Below are 23,545 nucleotides of genomic sequence, written 5' to 3'. Positions count from 1 at the left end.
CAATTTCCACCCCAAAGACTCGAACTGAACAGAGAACCAAAAATCAAAATCGAACTCGAACAGATTAAAAGCCAAAAATTTCAACAACAAAAAATAAAAAATATTAACCAAAACCTAGGGCCGTGAAATAAATACAAAACTCGACGTGTCATGTCAACATTTCGAAGCTACCTAATTGCTTCAAAGCTGGACTTGGCCAGAAGTTGCATTCATTAATAGTGCACTCTGTTATTTGGTAGTTGCATATGTATTAAGTTAATAATTTGCATCTCATCAAACAAATAATTTGAATTTTAATGTTAATAAGTCATGAATATCACATGCGAAACAAATGCTTTCGCAAAAAACTATGCGATCTAATAACACTCATTGCTTCATTGAGTGTTCTATGTATCCATTGTTTGTCAAAAAACAACCCAATTGTCATCATTGGATTGTGTTCATCTATTCTCCATTGTTAACAAGCAATCAAAATGATTCGTTATTAGACCATGGTTTTTGATTCGCCAAATACATCATTAGTGTATACTCTTTCATATGTATGTCGCAACCCAAGTCTTTTTTTTCAAGTTCGGTGGAGGAACTTTAGGACACCCTTGGGAAAATGCACCGGGTGCCCTAGAAGCGTGTGTACAAGCTCGTAATGAGGGACGTGATCTTGCTCATTAAGATAATGAAATTATTCGTGAGACTTGCAAATGGAGCCCTGAACTAGCTGCTGCTTGTGAAGTAAGGAAGGAGATCATTCACAAATTAAATACAAGACACCTCTTCACAAAAATTCAATTCCCTTCATCACCATATTACTATCTTATTAAAAGTAGGTTTAGTGATAAAATAAAATTAGAAAAAATGAGAAGATTTCTAAAAATATTGGATACTTTTTACCTTCTTTGCAAAAGATATAGTTAAAAATGTAAGTGAGTCTGGTGCCCACTTAATTAATGATGTGTGTGGACACGTGATTTATTCATTTCTGAATATATCGACCACTTTGGGGAATTTTGGAGTCGTCACCATTATATTGCAAAAGGGTGTGAATGGTCACCCGTGATATATTCTTTTGAAAAATCATTTATTTTGACATTTTGTGACTCTCGTACAGATACGGCTTATTTGGTCCAACTTTTGATTCTAGGTAAGGGGATCCATATTAAGGAGTAAGGAAGGTTTTAGACACCCTACTCCATCCACCTTTGGTGGTAACCTTGGATTCGATCTATTCAAAATAATATAAAAAAGTTGGAAAATTTTGATATGTACCCTCAAGTATGAGAGATTTTCAATGTGGGTTTAAATCATTGAGGGCACCCTTATTAAAAAAAATGGCCCTTTGATGACTCAAATCATTTGTGGTGTGTGCATAGGTGTAGAGAAGGGGGATAAGTAGAAGAAGAAAGTTGAAAAGAGATAAGGGGAGGGGGTGTATTTCTTTGACCACCTTGAAGCTTCAACTTGTTCCTCTTTCTTTCTTCTTCTTCTTCTTCTTCTTAAGTCCTTAGTAAATTTGAGTGTAATTCTTTTTTAGAAAGTTAATATGAGAGTATGAGAGTAGAAGAGAGCAAAGAGGATATCTTTTTTAGTGTGAGACTTAGTAGTCATTTTTGGGAAGAGGAGGAGAGTATTTATAGATGTTTAGGGGTTACTTTAGGGATATAATGGGATGAATAAATGAAAAAGTACGAAATGGCATAGGTTTTGAAGGTGGTGAGTATGAAATTTAGAATAGAGATGAGGGTAGTAGTGTAATGAACGTAAATGGGTATTGTTTTGACCAAATGATTTAGATCTTATTCAATCCAGTTGGGTAGAGTGTTTGATGAAGGTGAGATGATGGATGTTTGGTTTGAGAGAATGGAAGTGTAAGGATTGATGTGTTGATAGAGTGTTAGGTTGGTTGAAAAGGTGGGGTGTTTAGATTAAGAGAATGGGTTGTGTAAGGAGTTAGGTGTTTGGATTTTTAGAAAGATTAAGGAGATGATGACATATATTAAGAGGATGGGGAGATGAGGTGATTTAGATAGATTGATTAGAGATCAGGAATGTTAGATTGGATATGAAGGGTGTGGATTTTGTTGTAGAAGTGGATTTGTAAAAAATGATGAGAGGGGGTGTAGGTTGTGATGTGAGTTGGTGGAGTGTTTAGAGAAATGTGATGGGTTAGGGTGTAGGGGTATGGATAGTGATATGGGTGGTTGGTTGTTTTAGAGAAGAATGTGGTAGGTAGGTTAGGGAAGGGTGTAGGTTGAAATGATTTTTTTAGAGAGAGGTGATGAGGGTAGATGGATTGTTAGAGAAAGGTGATGGGAGTAGGTAGTTGGATGAAGGAGGTGAGATGGGGTAATGACATGTGTCCCCTTTGATGATTAAAAGGTGATCGATTAATGTGGATAGTGCTTTATGAGTTAGGATTATGGGTATTGATGTGGATTGGATATGGATAATGGTTTTTGGGCTTTAATATATTGGGCTTGGGTTTTAGAAAGGGTTTTGGGTTATTTGGAATTGGTTAGGGTCATTTTGGCATGGGTTTTTTAGCGTGGGTAAGTTTTAAGATTTGGGTAATGTGGAATTAGGTTTAGATTAGGTTGAATAAGGTGAGAAACAATTTTTTTGGGAGTTGAAGGTTCGTGGGATTTGAGCGGGTTTGGGATATTTTTTATTTGGAAGTGGAGCGGTGAAAGGTAAGGAAGGTGGTAGGTATCCCAAGTCTCATTTTAAATCTATTCATCTTTTTAGGGGTTTTGAAAATCATCGAATTAGTCAAAATGCCACATGTTGACAAATTGGGCTTTTTAGGCCCGTTGATAAATTTGATTGAAAATCAATTATTTTGGATTTCGGGAACAGAGCGGTGAAAGTAGGGGTACGCCAATTCTTTTCTGTGGGCCCGTTAGACCCTTAGGGGATCTTAAGGACCTCGATTCGATAAAAATGTCACTTTTCAATGATTTAGGCCTTTGAGGCCCGTTGGCAAATTTTGTTGAAAATCTAATATTTTTTTATCCTTTCGAATGAAGGCCCATTTTCATGTGTTGTTTGTCTTATTTGTGGGATTTTTTCATGTGTTGTTTGTCTTATTTGTCTCGCTTTGTGGTAGAGGATAGACATCACTTCTTGATTTTATGTGATAAAAAAAATGGGACTTTTTCATGTGTTGTTTGTCTTATTTTATCTCGCTTTGTGGTGAAGGATAGACACCATTTCTTGATTTTATGTGATCAGAAAAAATGGGACATTTTCATGTGTTGTTTGTCTTATTTGTGGGATTTTTTTCATGTGTTGTTTGTCTTATTTGTCTCGCTTTGTGGTGGAGGATAGACATCACTTCTTGATTTGATGTGATCAGAAAAAATGGGACATTTTCATGTGTTGTTTGTCTTATTTGTGGGATTTTTTCATGTGTTGTTTGTCTTATTTGTCTCGCTTTGTGGTGGAGGATAGACATCACTTCTTGATTTGATGTGATCAGAAAAAATGGGACATTTTCATGTGTTGTTTGTCTTATTTGTGGGATTTTTCATGTGTTGTTTGTCTTATTTATCTCGCTTTGTGGTGGAAGATAGATATCACTTCTTGATTTTATGTGATCAGAAAAAATGGGACTATTTCATGTGTTGTTTGTCTTAGTTTGTCTCGCTTTGTGGTGGTGATTTTATGTGATAAAAAAAAATGGGACTTTTTGCATGTATTGTTTATCTTATTTTATCTCGCTTTGTGGTGGAGGATAGACACCACTTCTTGATTTTATGTAATCAGAAAAAATAGGACTTTTTCATGTGTTGTTTGTCTTATTTGAGATTTTTTATTAGATTAGGGAAGAGTATAGGAGTTGTTATAATACTCTTCAGTTACATCTTTTATAATGTTTTGGAATCCTAATCATGAATTAATCTAGAATTTATATTAATTAGACCTTTGTATTGAGATTTGTGGAGTCTGATGGTACTGATAAATAAGGAGGTACTATTAATAAGGTAACACGCCCTGTTTGTCGAGATCGTTCGGCAGTTGGAGGAGGGCCAATGGCCCCCTTGCTTGGAAGGTGGGGATTTGGGGGCGGAGTCCCCAAGAGAAAATTTTCCAAGGGTTTTGTAATTTGATTGATATTATGTAAAATCCTACTTATATTTCGGTGAAAAGTGTAATCTGTAATTGTACATTTTCTCTTAATAGTGGAATCAACGTGATCTGTGGACATATATCTCAATCTTTTTTCTTTTTTTTTGATAACTGGATATCCCTATAGACAACGAACTGAGTCCATATCTAGGTTTTGCCCAATCTATAGACCATGATCTTGTCCAACAACTAGTTTCGAGGCACGTGCAATGCCCGCACATCACACGCATCAGGTAAGTGAGGGTGCGCCTTTACGGGTGGGCCCTGAGGAATTAATGTTCATACTGGGTGTCAAACTCACGACCTACGGGCATTAACTGCTTATCGATCTAAAATTGCCATTGAGCAAGGAGTTGACGTACCTCAATATTGAGGGAACCACATGAATAATTTTGTATTTCGTGTCAAATTACATCTTAATTTACTTTTTTCTATTTATTATTATAGGATCGATTTCTCTAAACTTTGGTTGGGCATGAGATGTGTCCAAAGTAAATAAAGGATGATTAAGACATGCCCCCTCCATTTTTGTTCAATTTTGAAATACCATAACTTTTCAAACTGATAATATGCCACTTGATTTAGGTCTTATCTCGTTATCCGAAACACTAATATAAAATTATCTAAATGCCCACATCTTCAACCTCTAAATAGTCACACACAAAAAAATAAAAATAAAACTTTGATTTTCTATTTATCAGGGTCTAAAAAATCATTTCTATAGCCCTAATTACATAGAGTTTATCATTAAATCATACACTAAACCTTCTAATTGCATATAGTTCATGATTAGTCCGTAATAATTCTTGTTTTCAATTTAATTATGTAATTCGAAACTAATTATTGTTATTTAAGTGTAACAGGAATTATTCGCGAAGTTTTAAAGCGAAATCAGGAAAATCCAAAGTTACCACTATAATCCAGGATCCAAAACAAGATCGTGGACCAAATTCAAGTCAATTGACAAAAACTTTACCAAGGCATCATGGTCAACAGTGGCGGCGCGATTAAAAAAGAAAGTCAAGCCTCGAAATTTGTACTGAAGCCTAGCGGTTGAATGACATTCGTATTGAAGTAAAACTTTGATATTTTTGTAATCACGAAATATTTTTGAAACCTTAATCTAGTCTCTCTATAAATAGGAGACCAGACTAAAGGACATGGAATCTTCAATCTCCCGAAGGGATCTCTCATCTCCCTAGAGATCAACTTCTATTCTTTTAGTTTTAGTTTTTATTTTTTGTTTCTTAGTTTTACGAAAATTGTAAGAAGGCTCTGTTGATTTCAAGTCAAGCAATAAAGATATTTTCTTTCTCTCATCTCTATTTTTCTTTTCATGTTTTCTTTATTTTGCACTTTATTGTTATTGCGATAATTGTTGGTTAAATCTCTGTTAGATTGGTTGAAAAAGCCGAACCAAGATTTGTTAGTGTTTTGATTTTTCTTGAAATTACTTCATAACTTTATTGTGATAATGTTAGGTTTGTATTATTAGGTTAATCATTGAATGTTTTTCAAAGTTCTGATGATTCTTTCTTTGATAAGTTAAGAAGAGTTATGCTTTATAGAAAATAGTCAATGCTTATCTAATAATCTCGGCCTGAGTTATTAAGATAGTGTAGGTTAAATATTAAATATTTCTCATAGTTTTGATGGTTTCTTTTTTTAATAAGTTCAAGAAGAACCATGCTTCACAAAGAACAGTTAATGTTTATCTAATAATCTCTGCCTAAATTATTGCTTTGATCTTGTTTATATTATAGCTGTTTGATTTTCTGATCCACAAACATTAACTTTGTTTAGTGGATCGAGATAAGAAGAAAATCAGAATTCACTGATAAAGCTTGTGAAGGTGGATCCAATTGATCTATACTTCTCTATCGTATTTTTTTTAGTTTTTATTTCAATAGTTTATTTTAGATAAATCCCTTTTAAAAATTATTTTTAATCGTTTCCATAAGCTTGAATTGGATTGGAGGTAAAAAAATACTTTGGATTAACATTGTTTCTGTAGTTCGATCCTTGTTTGCCAAGATTTTCTTTTGTTCATTATTTTATCATCATTTACAGCTCGTATATCTATTACAGCCTAATATCTTCAATTTGAAAATTTTATTTTTACTCTTGTTTTCAACCTAAAGACCTTCAAACCTCTAAAAAAAGGTGGGTTATTTTAAAATTGTTATCGACCATTGAAAACAAATTCACCATTTAAAAATTTGAAAAGCAACGATTTTGCCGCTTAGGTCATCAAGCATCAACATCACTAGTGGTTGAGCGAAGCTAGTAAGGAGGTTGTAGGGGCAATTGCCCCCCACAAAACCCCTTGTATTTTCAACTAATTACAAGTCACACTTGCCCTCACCCCCCCTCCCCATTTGCCCCCTAGCCCTCACCTCCCTCGAATTTTTACGATCCCATTTGACTTGGGCCTTCTTTCATAGACTAATTGAAAATGACTTAAATATCATTTTCTTCAACTTCTAAAAAAAGACCTTTGAATTTTTCCTCAAAATCATTCATTTTCAAGCTCTTCCATTGTACCATTAACTTCAATTTGCCCCTACTACAAGAAAATCCAAGCTCCACCCATGTTAACGATTGAGCTTGTTGTCAAGATCAATGAGATATATTATTATTTTTTTTTTTTTTTAAACTCGCTCTTTTAAGGAATGGACATTGTGCTTCACCATGAAAGACTAAATCTTCTACAAACAAAGAAAAAGTTGTATGTTTTGTAGTTATGTGTTGAAAATATCACGTAAAATTTGAGAGATGTATTCGAGTAAGGTTATATTTATATGAAAGAATCTTTGGGATATAAGTCATCAGTATTTACTTGAAAAACGATGCATTGAAAACTACCACTTACTATAACAGAACTCATATATGAATTTTGTTAACGTGTGACTAAAGAGCACACTCTAAAGTGCAGTAAATACACTTTGAATATTGGAATCTGAGGGTATTTCACTAAAAAAAAAAAAATAAGGGTATTTTTGGTACAAAATCTAATTTCTAAAGTGCATTTATTTCACTATAACGTGTGCCCTTAGGGCACACGTTAACAAGACCCCAATTTTAATGATGTGATCCACCCATTTGTAAATCTATTTAATGTTGTATGACATTCTTGGATAGACATTATCCTTAAAAGAAAAGAGTGCGACTGTATTAAAATGCAGCTTAGCTAATGACTTTAGAGTACACGTTAATAAGACCCCTCAATGTAATCTCGATTCCGATTATTATTGATTTCGATTCCAAATATGAGGTCGTTGGAACCATTGCCGACCTAACAAATACCCGCCATCAGGTAAGATAGATTATTTTGTTTGAATGAGAAAAAAAAAATGAATATCTAATAAAATAGACAATTATTTATAAATTTAACTTATAATTCCTCGCCTGAAAGTTAATGTAAACAATAAATTCTTCAAACAAATCAAACTTTTGAGAATAAAATTATGAATAATGATAAACTTCTTGTTAAAACTGACGTGATTGATGTGGCATGTGCAAAGAACCATAGATCTTTTCCTTGTGTATCCTGTTCTATGCACATTTCACGTCAACCGTGTCATCACGGCTTTAGTTTTATTGTGATTCTAAAGTTATGTATAAATCATTAATTTGCTGTTGAAATTGTATAAAAATATGAAAAATGAATGCAATACATGTAGAGAAAGGGTAAAAATTAAAGACTTCACATTTTTATTTTATTTTTATTTTTACTTCAACTACATTTACTTTAAAATATCTCTTTGTAAGAATTTAATCCAAACACACAGGACAGATGAAGAACAAAATAAATTAATGGAGAAAGAATTACTTTTTCCTTATTGTCCATATCATATTCATAGAAGAAGAAAGAAATCAAATCCTACTCTTATTGGCATACTTACTACACAATTATTGGTCTACTTCATATCCCATGCGCTACTCTTTGGGCCGAATAATCTATGAAAGTTTGGTCCTCTTTTTGTTACTTGCACACCGAAAATCAGATGATTTGCCAAGGGAACAAAAATATTCAAGGAGTTTTTGGTAGGATAAACCGTATAATAAAAAATAAAATATTACCATGTCATTTTTTTATTATAACACGTAATTATACTACTAATAATATGATGAGAAAACTCCCAATAGTGGTGTTTATTGAGATGAAAATTTGGCATACCACGTAAACCCCTCATTTACATTTACTTTTTAATTATCAAAATATTTTCATCAATTAAAATCCCACAACCCTTATAACCATGTTAATTAATTTTCTAAAATTATAAAACTATCCTTTTATCATTTAATTGTCATAGTATATCATGCATACAATATATTGAAATATGGTATAAAACTAGACTATCTATTTAAACTTTTTTAAATATTTTGTTTAAATATTTATAAAATATTTTAATCATACATAAATCCTAATTTTTTGTAATACATGTGTACATTTGAGGAAGCCAAACTACTAATATTATTAAATACATATATAAGGTTTCATCATCCACCCCTTCTTCAAATTTCAAAAGAGTGCGGATTCTAAACAGAGGAGAGGTCGGCAAAGAAGCAGAATTTTGGTGTGTTCTAAAACAGTGAGGGAGAGAAATGGATGGACTGGACTATGGCCCGTGAAATTTGCAGACGGGCGTGATCGTTAGGCTGGGCTTAGACTATGGACCCACCCAACCATTACACAAGCTGGGCTAAGATTAAGATTTTGAGGCCCAAAGACCCGAGTACAATCAGACCTCATTTATAGCCAATTGCTTCAAACCAGAAAGAGATTCAGTAGCCTGAATTCTATTTGATTTTAAAAACCAAATGACCGTAATGACACAGTTCAACTAGTTATTATTCGAGCCGCAACCATGCCAACATAATGAATGTAGACTCACAATCATTAAAACCGAATATTCTGTTAAAAAGATACGAAATGGTCAACAACTGCATATATATCTCAATAGTTCATCAGGACCAGAAATGGTTTTGCAAAAGAAATCAACCTTTCCTTTCTAAAATATGGAGATAGTGCGCATCTCACTCTTCCATTGCATCTCCTCCTTCAGTAACCTCTACTTTTGTCGTCAATGGAGTTATCTTTGTTGACAGAACCTCTGCAACCATAATTCATAACAGCAAGATCAGACAATTTCTAGATCCTTGTCGGCAGAAGAGTTCTTGGACTGAAGTAATGACTAAGGGTTGACAAGTGATGCCAAACTGAATGAATATAAATATAAGATGAAAGTCACTAACCAGTCTGACCCTTGGCAAAAGTATATCCTTTTGAGCTGACGTAAGTACGAGGATTTGGTAACTGGTAGTTCCTCAGGTACTCTTTGTGCCCCTGTTGTTACCAATATAGAGCATTAACATAAATATATATCAACCCAAACAATGTGAGATCTGTTTGTTGGGGGGGGGAGGGGGGAGGGGGGGGGGGGGGGGGGGGGGGGGGGGGTGAACAAACCTTGGTTATTACACAAACATCGACATTGCTACCACTTCCCAAGTCATTGAAAATACCCGAGCATATTGCCTCACTAACAAGCTTAATGCCTTCATCTCTCTGCAAAATATACTCAAAAGTATCAAACTTTAACTTATAGTAATACACAAGATAAAACTCAAGATCAAATTGTAAATTATTTCCTTGCATGCTCATCAAACCAAACTACCGTAACAAATTGTCAATCTAAAACAAATTATCTATTCCAATTTTTTATATTCAAATATTAATTATAAATTGCTTATATAACTTTATTGTATATCAGCTTATCTAAAAACACCATCTGTGTGATGTAATTACACTAGAAAATAGGTTGTAGAAATGTTTCAGTATATTGGATCTGTTGGGGTAAATGTGCCTGACACTGTATTTGTGATGGAAACCGACTACCTGTCATTAAATAGTTGTCTTCTTATCAATCCTCCACCTCAATTGTGTACACTCAACTCCAGTTTATTAAACCAAGTATCATCTTCTAGTCTAATTAAACAAAAAGTGCATTGTTCAATTCTTTACAATATACCATTATTATTTTTTGTTGGCGAAACATAAAATAAAATGATGAGTCAATAAGAAATAGAGTCATGATAAACTGATGCTCTTTGTATGCTCTCTGACGTGGCAATGCATAGAACCATAGTTTTTTTTCTCCAGGATACACAAGGAAAAAAATCCATGGTCCTATGCACTGCCATGTCAGAAAGCATACAAAGAGCATCAGTATATCATTAGTCTAAGAAAGAAGATACCAAGTGGTATCAATTACAAGCGTCAGTATCATATCTCATTAAGCAAGAGTAAGTATGTGTATATCCTAGTCATCAACTCAATAACCGAATTAATCAACTTATCTCTCTCTTGGTTTTATTTACTAAATCAAATCAACAGGTGAAGGGAAAAAATTGTAAACTGGATATCAGATAAGTGTACTGGTCTTGAATTTTATACATTACATTAAGGCCCTCTTTTCAAAGCATCTATTTTACATAGATACAGATGCAGGCAGGTAAATCCAACATGGGCCAACCCCTTAGAAGAGTCCAACAAACCAAAGTATAGTGCCTTCTATTAATCCAGGTTTGAGCTCTGAGGGGTAAACAGAGGAATTGACTCAATTGGCTTCGACACCCAGACCCTCGTCTACCATCCATGATCAGGTACTGAAAACTTAATGGAAACAACAGGCAATAAAAATGGACAGTAAGGAAGATAGAATCCCAAGCATACTCTATAAGAACTACTACAAATATGGGGCCCATGTCCAAGCAAACTGCTAATAAGCAAACCTAGGTAGCTCCTTGTGAGTATAAAATGCTATTACAAATTGGGCCTTTGGTGCAATGTTGAACATTTTATTTTATTTTTATCAGTAATGTTGAACATTTCTCTACCCGGAAAAAAAATTCATCTATTTAATATAATTCTAACCACTTGGGAGGAATCGTGTTTTCCCCCCTATTACACGGTATCCATCCCGTTTGGGAACGAGGAATCGCATTTTTGCAACATAACACCAAGCAGAGGCCATCACTGAGAAGCACAGTGGAAACCATAACATGTGCAGTGTCATGCATTACATGGCAATGTGAGGGTTGAAAGGTTTTGATTATTCTAACAATGGACTCAGCTTTGGTAGTGTGGCATCGTAGGACACACCACAATAAGTACAAAACAAGAACTATTGTAATAGAACTCCAACTCATAAGCCCAACTTTGATTATTATTAACATGTATTACATATAAAAAATACAAGGGAAGAAAGAAAAACAACGTGAATTTAAGCACATGAGCTCCAATCATGAATAAGATTATCTTGCATAAAAACAGCACATAACACAAAAGGAAGAGCATAGTCCAATTAAAGGGTGAAAACTTACGGTGAGGCCTTCTTTATACTTTGATTCAAACATGGCCATAGCAGCAAGAGAACCAGAACCCATCGTTGCATATGGAAGTGTGTCAGTTGAACCATGCGGGTAGATCTACAAACAAGATATGAGTCATAAATTCTTTTAACATTCAACAAACTAGGAGAAAAGGAAAAAAAAGTAAGTGCTGTTCATTTGTTCCAAGGCCTTGAGCAGGATTTAAACTCACAGTATGCAAATGTGGTCCACTAACATCAACTCCACCAAGTACCAAAGCTGCACTGACATGACCTTGGTAACTGAAGAACGGCTAAACCAGTTAGGCCTTTTCAGCTATCACATGGTTTTACCATATAAAAAACATTGAAAAGGACAGCACAAATGAGGCACAGAAAGATAAATTTACCTATAAAGGTGAGACTTCAAAAGGGTAAGAGCTGTAACAACCCTAGATTCACGACCAGTTGCATAACGGTGTAGCAGCAGCTGGGAGCTGACCATGTCTGGAAAAAAACAAAACAATTTTATTTTTAAGATATAAATCAATACATAAACTACAGCAAACATATAGAATATTCGTGATACATAAATCAATACATAAACTAGAGCAAACATGAAGAATGTTGGTGATAATAAACACAAATGTTCTGAAGGTAGCACGTGTTCCTGCAGTATGGTCGTAGGATACAATTACAAGCACATGCTGGTATGTGACTGAGAAACATCAATATTAAAACTACCTGTTACTGCCTCTGTATCAGCGGCTGTTCCTGCCCCACAGCAATAAATGTTAGGTGCCATGTAATGTATTTTCTCACAGTTCTTATCACAAACTATGGGTCCCTCAGTGGCTCTCGTATCCGCCCCAAGAATAACGCCGTCCTGAGAATAATTGAGAACAAGAAAACAATGAATAACTGAATCTGAACAAAGCTTTGACAACTTGAACTTAGAATTATATCAGGTAAAACAAGAAGCCATGATAAAATTCTATTAGACATGTATTAGAAAGAACCAGTATTTCTCAACAACATTCGTGTTGGATAGATTCTTAATACATACACCATAGGGGTCACATACAGGAAGATGTTTAACACACTCCAACAAGTATGATGGACCATTATTACTTTTAAAGACTGTTTTTCCATACAATTGAGATTTTACTGCAAGTTGCTTAACATAAATCTTTCTTGCTTATATATAAGATAAGATAAAATAAAGCTACTTGTTTCTAAAACTTATGACCGCAACCACCATCAGGATCATTCTTCCATACTGAAGAAGATCATTTCTTTCATCAAGAGTTCATGTTCTGAAATAAACAATAAGCAACGATTTGGTAACTGAACTTGCATATGTGTTTAAATGCAAAAATCTATAGGTTGTGGAGGCCCAAAAGCATTAGGTTTCGTTATTAAGTAATGGAACATATGGTACAGTGATATATTTTCATCACTATCATAGTAAAAAATTATCTGATTTTTTTTAAAAAGTCACAGTTAGTTCAAGATCCTTTCAATCGGCGATTTAATCCTGACTTAAACGCAAAGCTTTGAAAATACATTTTATTTTATATTTAAAATTTTTAATTTTGTTTAATTTTATGTTGAACATATGAAGTGTACATTTTTTATATTACCAATAAGTAATAGAATATTTTTATTTTTTTCCCAGACTTATGCCAATTTTTCCCGTGCCAAACTTTCCTGAATCCCAACTTTGTCAATATGAACATTATCACCATATTTGCAACTTATCCTAAATATTAAGGTCATAAGATGAAACTTTCATTGCTATCCAACCCTATCTTGACCCACATTTTCTTACTACAACCAGTAACTGTCTTTCTACAGCATTCAACTTGCATCAAAGCACTCCTTCTCAACAGTACCATTATGGATCATTGTTGTACATGCCCGGTACCATTATGATAATTGTTTAGTGTATATTTTCCTCTATTCTCTCGGGTGTGTCATACCCCAGTTAAGCCCCATAACCCTCTTATATTCATTGATCTTCCCTACTCCAACAGATCGGTTTTTGGAGCAGTTGGTTATACTCTCGGGTGTGTCACCCCAGTTAAGCCATGTGACCCTCTTATATTCATAGTTCTCTCCCTCCTCAAAAGTAGTTGGTTAGTTAACAATAATGATACCTCCCAACTTCTAGTAACATACAAACCCCAAAGGTCGACCACAAGCAAATTCGCCGCAACTAGTTATTACTCCATCACACGTGTGTCATAAACATTGTTATATCCTGGGATTCTCCTTTTTACTAATACCCATCAATTTAAATCTCTACAGACTCTTAACAAAATATTTTTTTTCTAAGAATATATTTTATGTAATTCTCTTTTCTCTTGAGACATCTTTGTTAAATGCAAGTATTAAGATATACCAGATAGTTGACTTCCATGGAAAGAAGCAAAATTGGTCATCTAACATAGAAGTTTCTTGACTTAACCTTGTTTCCAGAAATTATTTGTCTTGCCCTTTTACCATCACTCCAATTCATATCTATGTATGTACACATTCATGAATATCAAGATAAATTCATTACTTTATTTCAGATTGCTTTTTGCAATTTTTTTGAGGTGACAGAACATGAATTTATCAAGGTAATAACATGGATTTATCAAGGAGCATAACTATGCTACAACAAGAGCTAAATGAGCTAACCTATGTTTATCAAAGAGAATCCCAACTTTGGAGCAAGATCAAACCCAAGGAGGAAAATTATGTCCCTTAGAGGGTAAGCATTCCAATTCCTCTCTTTTTTCCTCCTCCCATGCGCTTTCTGCCTAATTTAAATAGAAACTTCGCCACTCACTTATCCGTAAGTTGTGAGTACAACACAGCCAATATTTTCAACCCTTCTATGAGAATCTACAACACTGAATTCAATAGAAAATTGTTCTAATTTCCCTCTCTCCATTTTTTCCCAGGACTCCCAACTAATCCAAAAACAACACCACCTAAGGCACCATCAACAAAGTCATTGGCAATAAATATAGGGAAAGATGAGTTAAACTCCGTTTCTTCGTCCAGTTTACCCAGATTAAGTCCAATGGCATTGACATGCCACCCACTGCCAAAGCATGATAAACTAGAAACCCTTGATTGGGTTTTTTTTTTTTTAAATTGTATTCAAATTAGATTCCACAGGAGTGGAGCATTACATACTGATAAATAGGGAATCCACAATTTTTTCACCCAACACAAGATGATACAAAGGAGAAATAGAGGCGTCAAGAGAAGATAAGGAAAAAAAAAAAGGCTATCCTAAGAAATTCTGCTGTGAAATTCTAAGTTTCGCAACTTGATTAGACTAATGCAGGCCTCGCTCCACACGATCTTCTGAACCAAGTTCTCCCATCTTGTGAAAATTTTCCTCATTATCATCATCAAAGCCTTCTCCCAAAGATTGGATAACAGCTAAACTAATTTTGTCCCTCCAATTGACTCTGTCCAGCGTCACATCTTATATTTTCGAGAGTGTGTTCATATCTTCTTTCACCATATCATCCATGTCTTCGTCCATAGTAATTTTTTTCCTGATAAGTTTCCATGATAAAGTTTTGTTATTTGGTAGATACCCGAGAATCGAAGAAATTGATGATTGATTGAGGTTTGTTTTGAACACAATGTCCTTAAGACAATTTTGTTCCCACAATTTAGTGCCCATGGATCTATAAACAATTGTCTCTCATGATACAATGATCACACGTGCAAAGGCAGCACTTCAATCTACACGTCTAGCGAACCGAACGCTAAGTTTGTACTCTCAAAGAATGCAGACAAGAAATTCAGAATGCAAGTTAAAACAGGAGAGAAAAGAAAAATTTTAAATCAAATAAAAAGGAAGAGACATGGTATCTCTTGAAAAAATAAGGTTTCTAAGAGACATGATGTCTCTTGGAAAAAGAAAGGTCTCTCAAGAGACAACCCAAAATCTAAAAGAAGTGTCTTTCAAGTCCAACACTTAAATCAGCAAAAGGACCTGTCGTGCACACCCACGTGAAGTCAAATTATCTAAATGTGCACCCCCTTGCGCGCACACACGCATTAAAGATTTTTTGAACCAATAATTTAAATCATTCTTGAGCCTATGGGCCCCTCGCGTGTGCGTGGACTTACCCAAGTCTCTCTCTCATATTCACTTAAGTGATACGATAAGTTCTATATAAGAACTAGACAAATTCTTCTTTCCTATCCGATGTAAAACTAAAGAGTTTCACTAACAAACTCAATAATTCTACAAACCACATATAACAAACCATAACTGGTAGAAGTTATTTGAAGCCAATTTCTCATTCACCCAAAAGGGATTTACGACAACTTAATAAATGAAATTATTCTCTTCAAAGAGAAGAATAAGTTTCCAAGTGGTCCCGCCTCAAAAAAAGTGTGAGCCCCACTTCAAACATAGCTCAAAGTGACCCACTTGGTCATAAAAATCTGCAGATTTTTCCAACAAGTTCTTCAACGGAACACTGCTCTCAAACACGAAAAAATATAACACAAGAAGAAAAAAAGAAATATGGAAGAAGTCACGATTCATGCACCACATCTACCACTCAAACGGTCTAGTAACTCCTTTTTTATTAGAGCCAAATGATCCCATAAACTATGAAAACTTTTCAGGTTGTAAACTACAATCATGGAAAAAGGTTCGAGCTTTACAAGCTTAACTAGATAGATCTTATCAATTTTTCAAGTCCAAGATGAATCATTGATGTCCAAGCCGGTCCAAAATCCTTCAGATTGAGGGGATTTATCAAATGTGGCACAAAATTTCATCAATCCGGATTTTCCCAGACTAAAAATTTGAGGATAAAGGTTGACCCTAAACCTAATTTTACAGCAACAACAACAACAAAAAGTGAACTCATACATAAAGAACACATTTTGTTAAATTACGTACTTCTCTAACCCTAGAAACTTATTTAAAAAATTGGAACTTTAAATCTCAATATGTCAAGAAAAATAAATTCAGGTCTACCCACGAACCAAAAATAGACGAATTCAGCCTTTTTAGCATCATATAAAGTGAATCTAAGTCTCAAAAAAAAAAAAAAAAAAAAGATAAATAAAAATTATTCGATTGAAGAGTGGTGGAAACTCGCGTACCTGAAAAACAAGACCAACAATTGTTGTTCCAGTCTTTCGGTAAGATGGAGGTTGAACACCTTTCTTCGAGAGCATTTCGTTTCTTCGGCACAGATCGAAACTAAACCCTCCCTTAGGTGGAAGATCTATCGCTGATTTCGACATTCTGGAACTAATTAAACCTACACAACCAAACAGCTTCAATTGTTTAATTTCAAATCTGTCTACTATAGCTGTAATAATCAAAACTAGGGTTTTGTAAAAGAGATTAAGATAAACTTACAGAGATAACCCTAAAGAGATTTTAAATCCTGAACTTACAGAAAAACTATTTGGTTCAGAGAGTGATCGAAAATGGCTTTAGAGGAAGGAAGAAAGAGGGTTTGGAGACTTGGAGTAGAAGAAAAAAGGGTTCCACTTGTATATTATGCGAGACCTTGTATAAGCGTATACCAATAAATCTAGACCGTTAAAATTAATGAGCAACATCCCCTTTGATTGGACCCATTTGGAAACTATTTTTTGAAGGCAAAACTTGATAATATAAATAACAAAAATAAAATGGTTTCTTAGTTTCCTTTAGGTTTTTTTTTTTTTTTCCCAAAAGGGCTGAACTATGCAGCCACTTTTTTGCCCGTTCACCCCTTTCCAATAAATCGTGAAAGTACTCGGTCATACCCACTTTAAAAAAAAAGAAAAAACTAATTTTTTGTTCGGTAGGAAGCTATTGAAAATTTACATTGCAACTTGGTAGGAATTTATCGATTGACAAATTTGATATTGACTTACCGAACGAAATTTTGTTAGATTTTTTTTTTTTTCGCTAACGAGATTTTCTAGTAATTACTACATTAGGAGTTGAGATTATCACAATTATTGCTAACCTATTTTATAAGTTTTAAGGGTATTGTTTCTTGTATCATGAAACCCTAGTTTGAAACTTATGTGGGTTCAAAGAAGAAGAACAAGAAAAATGAGAAAGAAAGAGATACAAAGAAGAATGAGGAGTTTGAGGAGGAAAATGAGATTCGGTAGGGATGGTGGATGAAAGCAGTAAAGTGGGTGAAGTGAGCAAAAAAGTGAGTGTATATAATCCATGCCTTTTCCAAAATTGACTCATTATTTCGATGATTCATTTCTTGGAATAGAAGAAGATTGTATAAACACTTGACTCAAAAATCTCACTTATCATATTTCATAGTAGAAGAATTACTCCTAACTATTTCTGAAGAATTGACCATGAAATATTTGATCCAGGCATAATATCATTAAAATTGGAGACAAATCTTTGTGTTGGAAATAGGTCAGAAAAATATATATAAAAGGTAAAATTTTGATATTTGCGCATTTTTGAAATAAGGAACCATGACATATACAGAAATTGACCATGATATATTTGATCCATGCATATATCATAAAAAATAATGGATACAAATCTTTGTGTTGAGAATAGGATAAGAAAATATATAAGGTATAAAATTTGGATATTTGCATATCTTCAAAATAGGGAACCATGGTGTTTATATTTTGAAAAGATTTCATTTTGAGAAATTTGAAAAAGCATGGTCTTGTGTGATAAATTTACAAGGACTTCTAAAAAAAATCTAAGAGACAAATCGAGTAAAAATATAAAAAGACCGTAAATAATTAGAATCGAAGTCTGAAAAGGCCTATGTCCAAGCCAAGCCTTACCCAACAAGTATTTAGGCATATTTATGAGATTCAAGCATGTTTTCTTTGAGCATGATGTAATTTTATTTTTTTATTTTTTTATTTTTTTTTTGAGTTTTGATATTTAGGTCTCTTGAAGCATCAAACTAATCATCGGGGCAAATGCAGTCTCCTCCCACAACATGTACCAAGTCATTTCTCGGATAAATCCTTGATGTTGGCCATTATGGGGGAATTAGAACTCAAGATCTCCACTTCTAAAAACGTGGTCTTGGCCATCTCACCAACCCTTAGATTTTTATTTATTTACTTATTTATTTATTTATTTTATTATTATTCTTAATTTGAAGCCATGACCTCAAAGTTGTTGAGCTATGAGCCTAAGCCCCATTTATATATGACTTGAATAATGTTAGAGTGACCTCAATTCACACATTGTTGACCTGGAGGCGTGGTCGAAACCATTGATGTTTTTCATTGAGATACGAGTGAAAATCATTTATGCTTCTGTGCGCACCTCCATGTCAACAAATAGAGAATTAAGGTCCATCCAACATGACTCACATGGATTTACTTCTAATATATTATAAATTATGTTCGACTACTAGATGGGCCTAGTTCCCAACTCTAGAAGGAAATCAACCCTATATCAACCTGATTAATAACATGCCTAGTAACGGTTTGCCCAATCCTAGCCGATTATTTAAGGATGGTTGACATCTGATCATTTGTTATATTACATATAATGTTTTACAGATATTACGAATCAACTATTTGAATCCTTTTTTTTTTTTTTTTTTAAATCTTCCTTGTACCTATCACTGGTGGTTTAATTTGTTTTGTTATTTATATAGTGGTTAATGTTTTTTTTTTTTTTTTCCAATGTAAAAGGGATTCTAATAAGTTGTAACTTTGTAATTTGATTTACTTGTTGTGGATTTGTTTAAAGAAGAAAAGACATGGGCTCACCATTTTATTAATAGAATGTGAGGCATGTAATAAGTGCAGCTGCCACAGTCAATCAATTTTGTACCTAGCCAACACCCCTTCAATGGAGAAGCTAAGAGATAGGATGGTTGGGATTGCTAGAAGAGTTTGACAACAGAGATCATAAAAATCTCACCTCTCTATCCTTTTGCCCCGATTTAACAAAGAAAAAAAAAATGAAGCACGACTAAATTTTATGTATTACAACAGTACAAAACGTAAAAAGGACTAGAGAGAAAATTGAGTTTAAAGACGAGTGGGCTTCATAGTTATTTATAGACATTCAAGTCTAACAAATACAATGGTTCAAAAGAATTTGGAGAGATGCAGGACTGCTCTAAGGATGTACATTTTACCCGAAATCCATTATCCGAACAAAAAAGTTGGACCCGAACCCAAACCGTGAATCATAAACTTTTATTTTTCATTTATTTTTTAAATCAAAATATTTTGATTCCCTCCCCAACTGTCAACCAGGACCGGAAATCGCACAAAAATGAAAAGAAAATACAAAACATTATAAATACCTCATATTTCTCAAAACAATCTACCACTCTTAAAACTCTACAAATTCTCTTAATCTCTCTAAATATCTCATTTTATAATTTATTCCCATAATTATCTACAAATTCTCTTAATTTACAAAGTTCTCTTTTTTATTAAATTGAGATTTTTTTTTTCTTAATCAGTTCAATTTTATCTCGATTTCATTAAATTGAATCATCATTTTGGCTCAAGCACATAAAAATCAAGTTATCATAAAGAAAGACTCAAGCACTTGTGAATTCGAAATTCGAAGTCAAAAATTTTCTTTTACGTGGGAATTGACAATCGATTAAATTGACATGTGGCAAGGGCAACCGATGAAAATCAAAATTTTGAAAATAAGGTGTTGTGATTCTAATTTTATTCATATTAATAGTCTCTTCTTCTCCTCCTTTTTTATTTTTCTCTATTTCTAAAATCTCAACTTTTTTTATATATATAAAATAATAATGAGTCCCCAAAGTTTTAATAATCAAGACTTTCAAAAGTATGATGATAGTCTTCATTTTAATCAAATTCATACGCTTAATGATGATTTTAATTCTTTTGCTTAAGAGGCTAGCAATGAGCCTGAATCCTATAATCCAAATCTTCCCAAAAAATTGAAAAGGTTTCAATCCGAGACACAACAACATTTTACGTTAATAAATATTGTAAAGTCATACAAAATGAAAATGAAAAATATTAAATGCAATTATTGCTGTAAAGTTTTAGCTATTTCTACTAAATCTACTTGAATGAACACAATGGACAAACATATAAAAATACGTGTTCAAAAAGAAAACAATCGGATATTAGTCAAAATATGCTTAGTTGATCAATCACTAGCGAAATAAACACATAAACATATGATACCGATAAAACACGACGAGAAATAGTTAAATTTTTTATTATGTAAGAAATTCCATTTTTAGTCCTTGAAAAAATATATTATAAAGAATTTATTTAAAATATATATATTTTCCTCATTTTAAAAGTATTTCTAGAAATACATTTAAAAGAGATGTAATGAAAATATTTCAAAAACAAAAATTAGAGATTAAGTACTTGTTACAAAATGCACATAGCAACACATGCCCAACTTCTAATTCATGGACTTCAATTCAAGGTATATCATATATGTGTTACAACATATTTTATATATAAAAATTAAAATTTATATAATAGCAAATTTTTTTTATTAAATGCAAAACATAGTGGCTTAGTAATTTTTTAAACTTTACGAAATATTTTTATAGATTATGAAATTACTAATAAAATATTTACAATTACACTAGATAATACAACTGGTAAAAATATTGTTGTGAATTACTTTAAAGATTCTTTACTTAACAAAGAAATTTAAAAAAAAAATATTACACGTTCGTTGTGCGACACATGTTTTAAATTTAATAGTACAAGATAGTATTAAGTGAATAATTTAAATCTATTTGGGACGTTATTAGTAGTGTAAAAGTATCTCATAGTAAACAATGATTCGATGAATATTATGTATTATTTAGCTTACTACCCACCATATATATAATCATTAGATGCGCACATCGTTGGAATTCCACCTATTATATGTTACAACATGTAGTTCGTTATACAAATTTAATTATTTTTTTAGAAGACACGTAGTGAGACAAAAATATAATAAAATAATTGAGATAATACATCAAATATTTGTGATTATTTTCAAAATTTTATTGAAATTACAAAAAAAAAAAAAAAAATTCAGGATAAAAATATGTTAAATCTGCTAAAGTTTGTGTACAATTTAATTTCAATTAAAGAACTTTTAAATTTAAATTCTAATAATAACAATGACATAAAATATGATTCATGAAAAAAAACACATGATCCCAACCCCACCTTTTAAATGTAAAATCTAATGATTGAGATCTATCATCGGGATAAGCATCTTCGAGATTTGTGTTATTAAGATAGTCATAGATCTCAACCATTGGAATTTGCATTTAAAGAGTTGGGATCATATGTTTTTTTCATGAGTCATTCTTAGGAGTCTAATCCCTTGTATAATTATAAATAACTATATATATATATATATATATATATATAAAAGTTAATTAGGTGCTCCTTTATAAATTATAATGTTATATAATTATATAAATATATATAGGCTTATATTATATACTTATGTAATATAAACTTATAAAAATAACACTTGTAAAATTATATAGATTTATATTTATAAGTTAAATTTTGGATCTACGTGAGCCCGATTGAACAGATAAAATCTGAAGTTAATAGATACCCGAATTTGGATTGAACCTAAATAAAAAAATACCTGAAAATTTTGATTTGATTTTAGTCGTTAGAACTTGAACCCGGACCAAATTCAAACCCTTGAATTTCGGGTTTATAAATATAAATTTTTTTATAATAAAAAAATAAATCCAAGAGGCTTGTCGGTTTGATTGAAAGGTAAAGGCATATTTTCTATTAAAGAAATTAGCTAACAGACAAAATAAAATAAAAACAAGGCAAACAAATATTTTATTTAAAAAATATCTTACACCTTTAAAATATATTTATAAAATATCTTACCCCATTAAAAATATGAGTAATGATAATCTGAACCCCCACGTGGCATACTCTCCTAAGGTGATATGTGTTAGAATCATGAATTTTTTTCCCGTGATACATAATTACATAAATTTATGAAAATATATTCTTTTGTATCTCGAGAAAAAAAATATTTTTTTTCCATGTACCACTTAAGGGGAAGTATGACAAGAGGGATGTCAGATTATCACGACTCTTAAAACACAAGTTATGATTTTCTGACTCTCCTCTTGCATACACTCCCCACGTGGTTTTGTATAGAATTATAGATATATTTTCAGGATACATAATTATATATATATATATATATGGAAATGTTCAGCACCTTAAGTTTTACCACACACTTTAACAAATGTTTTTTGTCCTACATGGGTTAGAAGTTTTGGAATGAGCTGATTTTTGGTGAGGATGATCTCTATGATTAGAAGATCATCCTCCCCAAAAATCAGCCCATTCCGAAATGTTTAGCCCTATGTTTACAAGTTGAAAAATCGTGGACCGTTCATTTTTTGTAAATCATTTTTGATGGGGTTAGAAGTTTTGGAATGAGCTGATTTTTTGTGAGAATGATCTCCTCACCACACACTAAGTTTTACCACACACTTTAACAAACGCGTTTTGTCTTACATGGGTTAGAAGTTTCGGAATGAGCTGATTTTTGGTGAGGATGATCTCTATGGTGAGGAGATCATCCTCACCAAAAATCAGCTCATTCCAAAACTTCTAACCCCATCAAAATTGATTTACAAAAAATGGACGGTCCACGATTTTTCAACGTGTAAACATGGGGCTAAACATTTCGGAATGGGCTGATTTTTGGGGAGGATGATCTCTAATCATAGAGATCATCCTCACCAAAAATCAGCTCATTCCAAAACTTCTAATCCATGTAGGACAAAAAACGTTTGTTAAAGTGTGTGGTAAAACTTAGGATGCTGAACATTTCCATATAGGGTCCCGTTCAGCACCCTAAGCTTTACCACACACTTTAACAAACGTGTTTTGTCTTACATGGGTTAGAAGTTTTGGAATTGGCTGATTTTTGGTGAGGATGATCTCTATGGTGAGGAGATCATCCTCACCAAAAATCAGCTCATTCCAAAACTTCTAACCCCATCAAAAATGGTTTACAAAAAATGGACGGTCCACGATTTTTCAAT

The 23,545-nt window shown here is 33.0% G+C and overlaps 1 protein-coding gene across 2 annotated transcripts; it reads right to left on the bottom strand.

The window, feature by feature from the left end:
• Positions 1-9,022: 9,022 nt before the first annotated feature.
• LOC147398681 (proteasome subunit beta type-7-A) lies at positions 9,023-17,050 on the bottom strand. 2 transcript variants are annotated; one of them, XM_086447939.1, is made up of 9 exons: positions 16,897-17,050; positions 16,635-16,795; positions 12,243-12,384; positions 11,909-12,005; positions 11,732-11,801; positions 11,512-11,616; positions 9,596-9,694; positions 9,382-9,472; positions 9,023-9,239 (listed from the first exon to the last, which is right to left on the bottom strand). In XM_086447939.1, the coding sequence occupies exons 2-9, from the start codon at positions 16,776-16,778 to the stop codon at positions 9,163-9,165; spliced, it is 825 nt and encodes a 274-aa protein (XP_086304065.1). In that variant the 5' UTR covers positions 16,779-16,795; positions 16,897-17,050; the 3' UTR covers positions 9,023-9,162. The 2 variants fall into 2 exon arrangements, with proteins under 2 accessions (XP_086304065.1, XP_086304066.1); XM_086447940.1 differs by having other exon boundaries at positions 16,635-16,811; positions 16,897-17,035.
• Between the last annotated feature and the right edge of the window lie 6,495 nt (positions 17,051-23,545).

This window comes from Akebia trifoliata, chromosome 7 (genome assembly GCF_017979445.1).
Source record: "Akebia trifoliata isolate Shusen 1 chromosome 7, ASM1797944v1, whole genome shotgun sequence".
Classification (NCBI taxonomy): domain Eukaryota; kingdom Viridiplantae; phylum Streptophyta; class Magnoliopsida; order Ranunculales; family Lardizabalaceae; genus Akebia; species Akebia trifoliata.
This window is presented reverse-complemented; position numbering and strand designations above follow the sequence as displayed.

Coding starts and splice junctions, on each gene's coding strand:
- LOC147398681 (XM_086447939.1), bottom strand. CDS start 16,778: ATGTCGAAATCAGCGATAGATCTTCCACCTAAGGGAGGGTTTAGTTTC. Junction 9,473..9,595: donor ATGTTTGTGTAATAACCAAG/GTTTGTTCACCC, acceptor TGGTAACAACAG/GGGCACAAAGAGTACCTGAG. Junction 9,240..9,381: donor TTTTGCCAAGGGTCAGACTG/GTTAGTGACTTT, acceptor TTATGGTTGCAG/AGGTTCTGTCAACAAAGATA.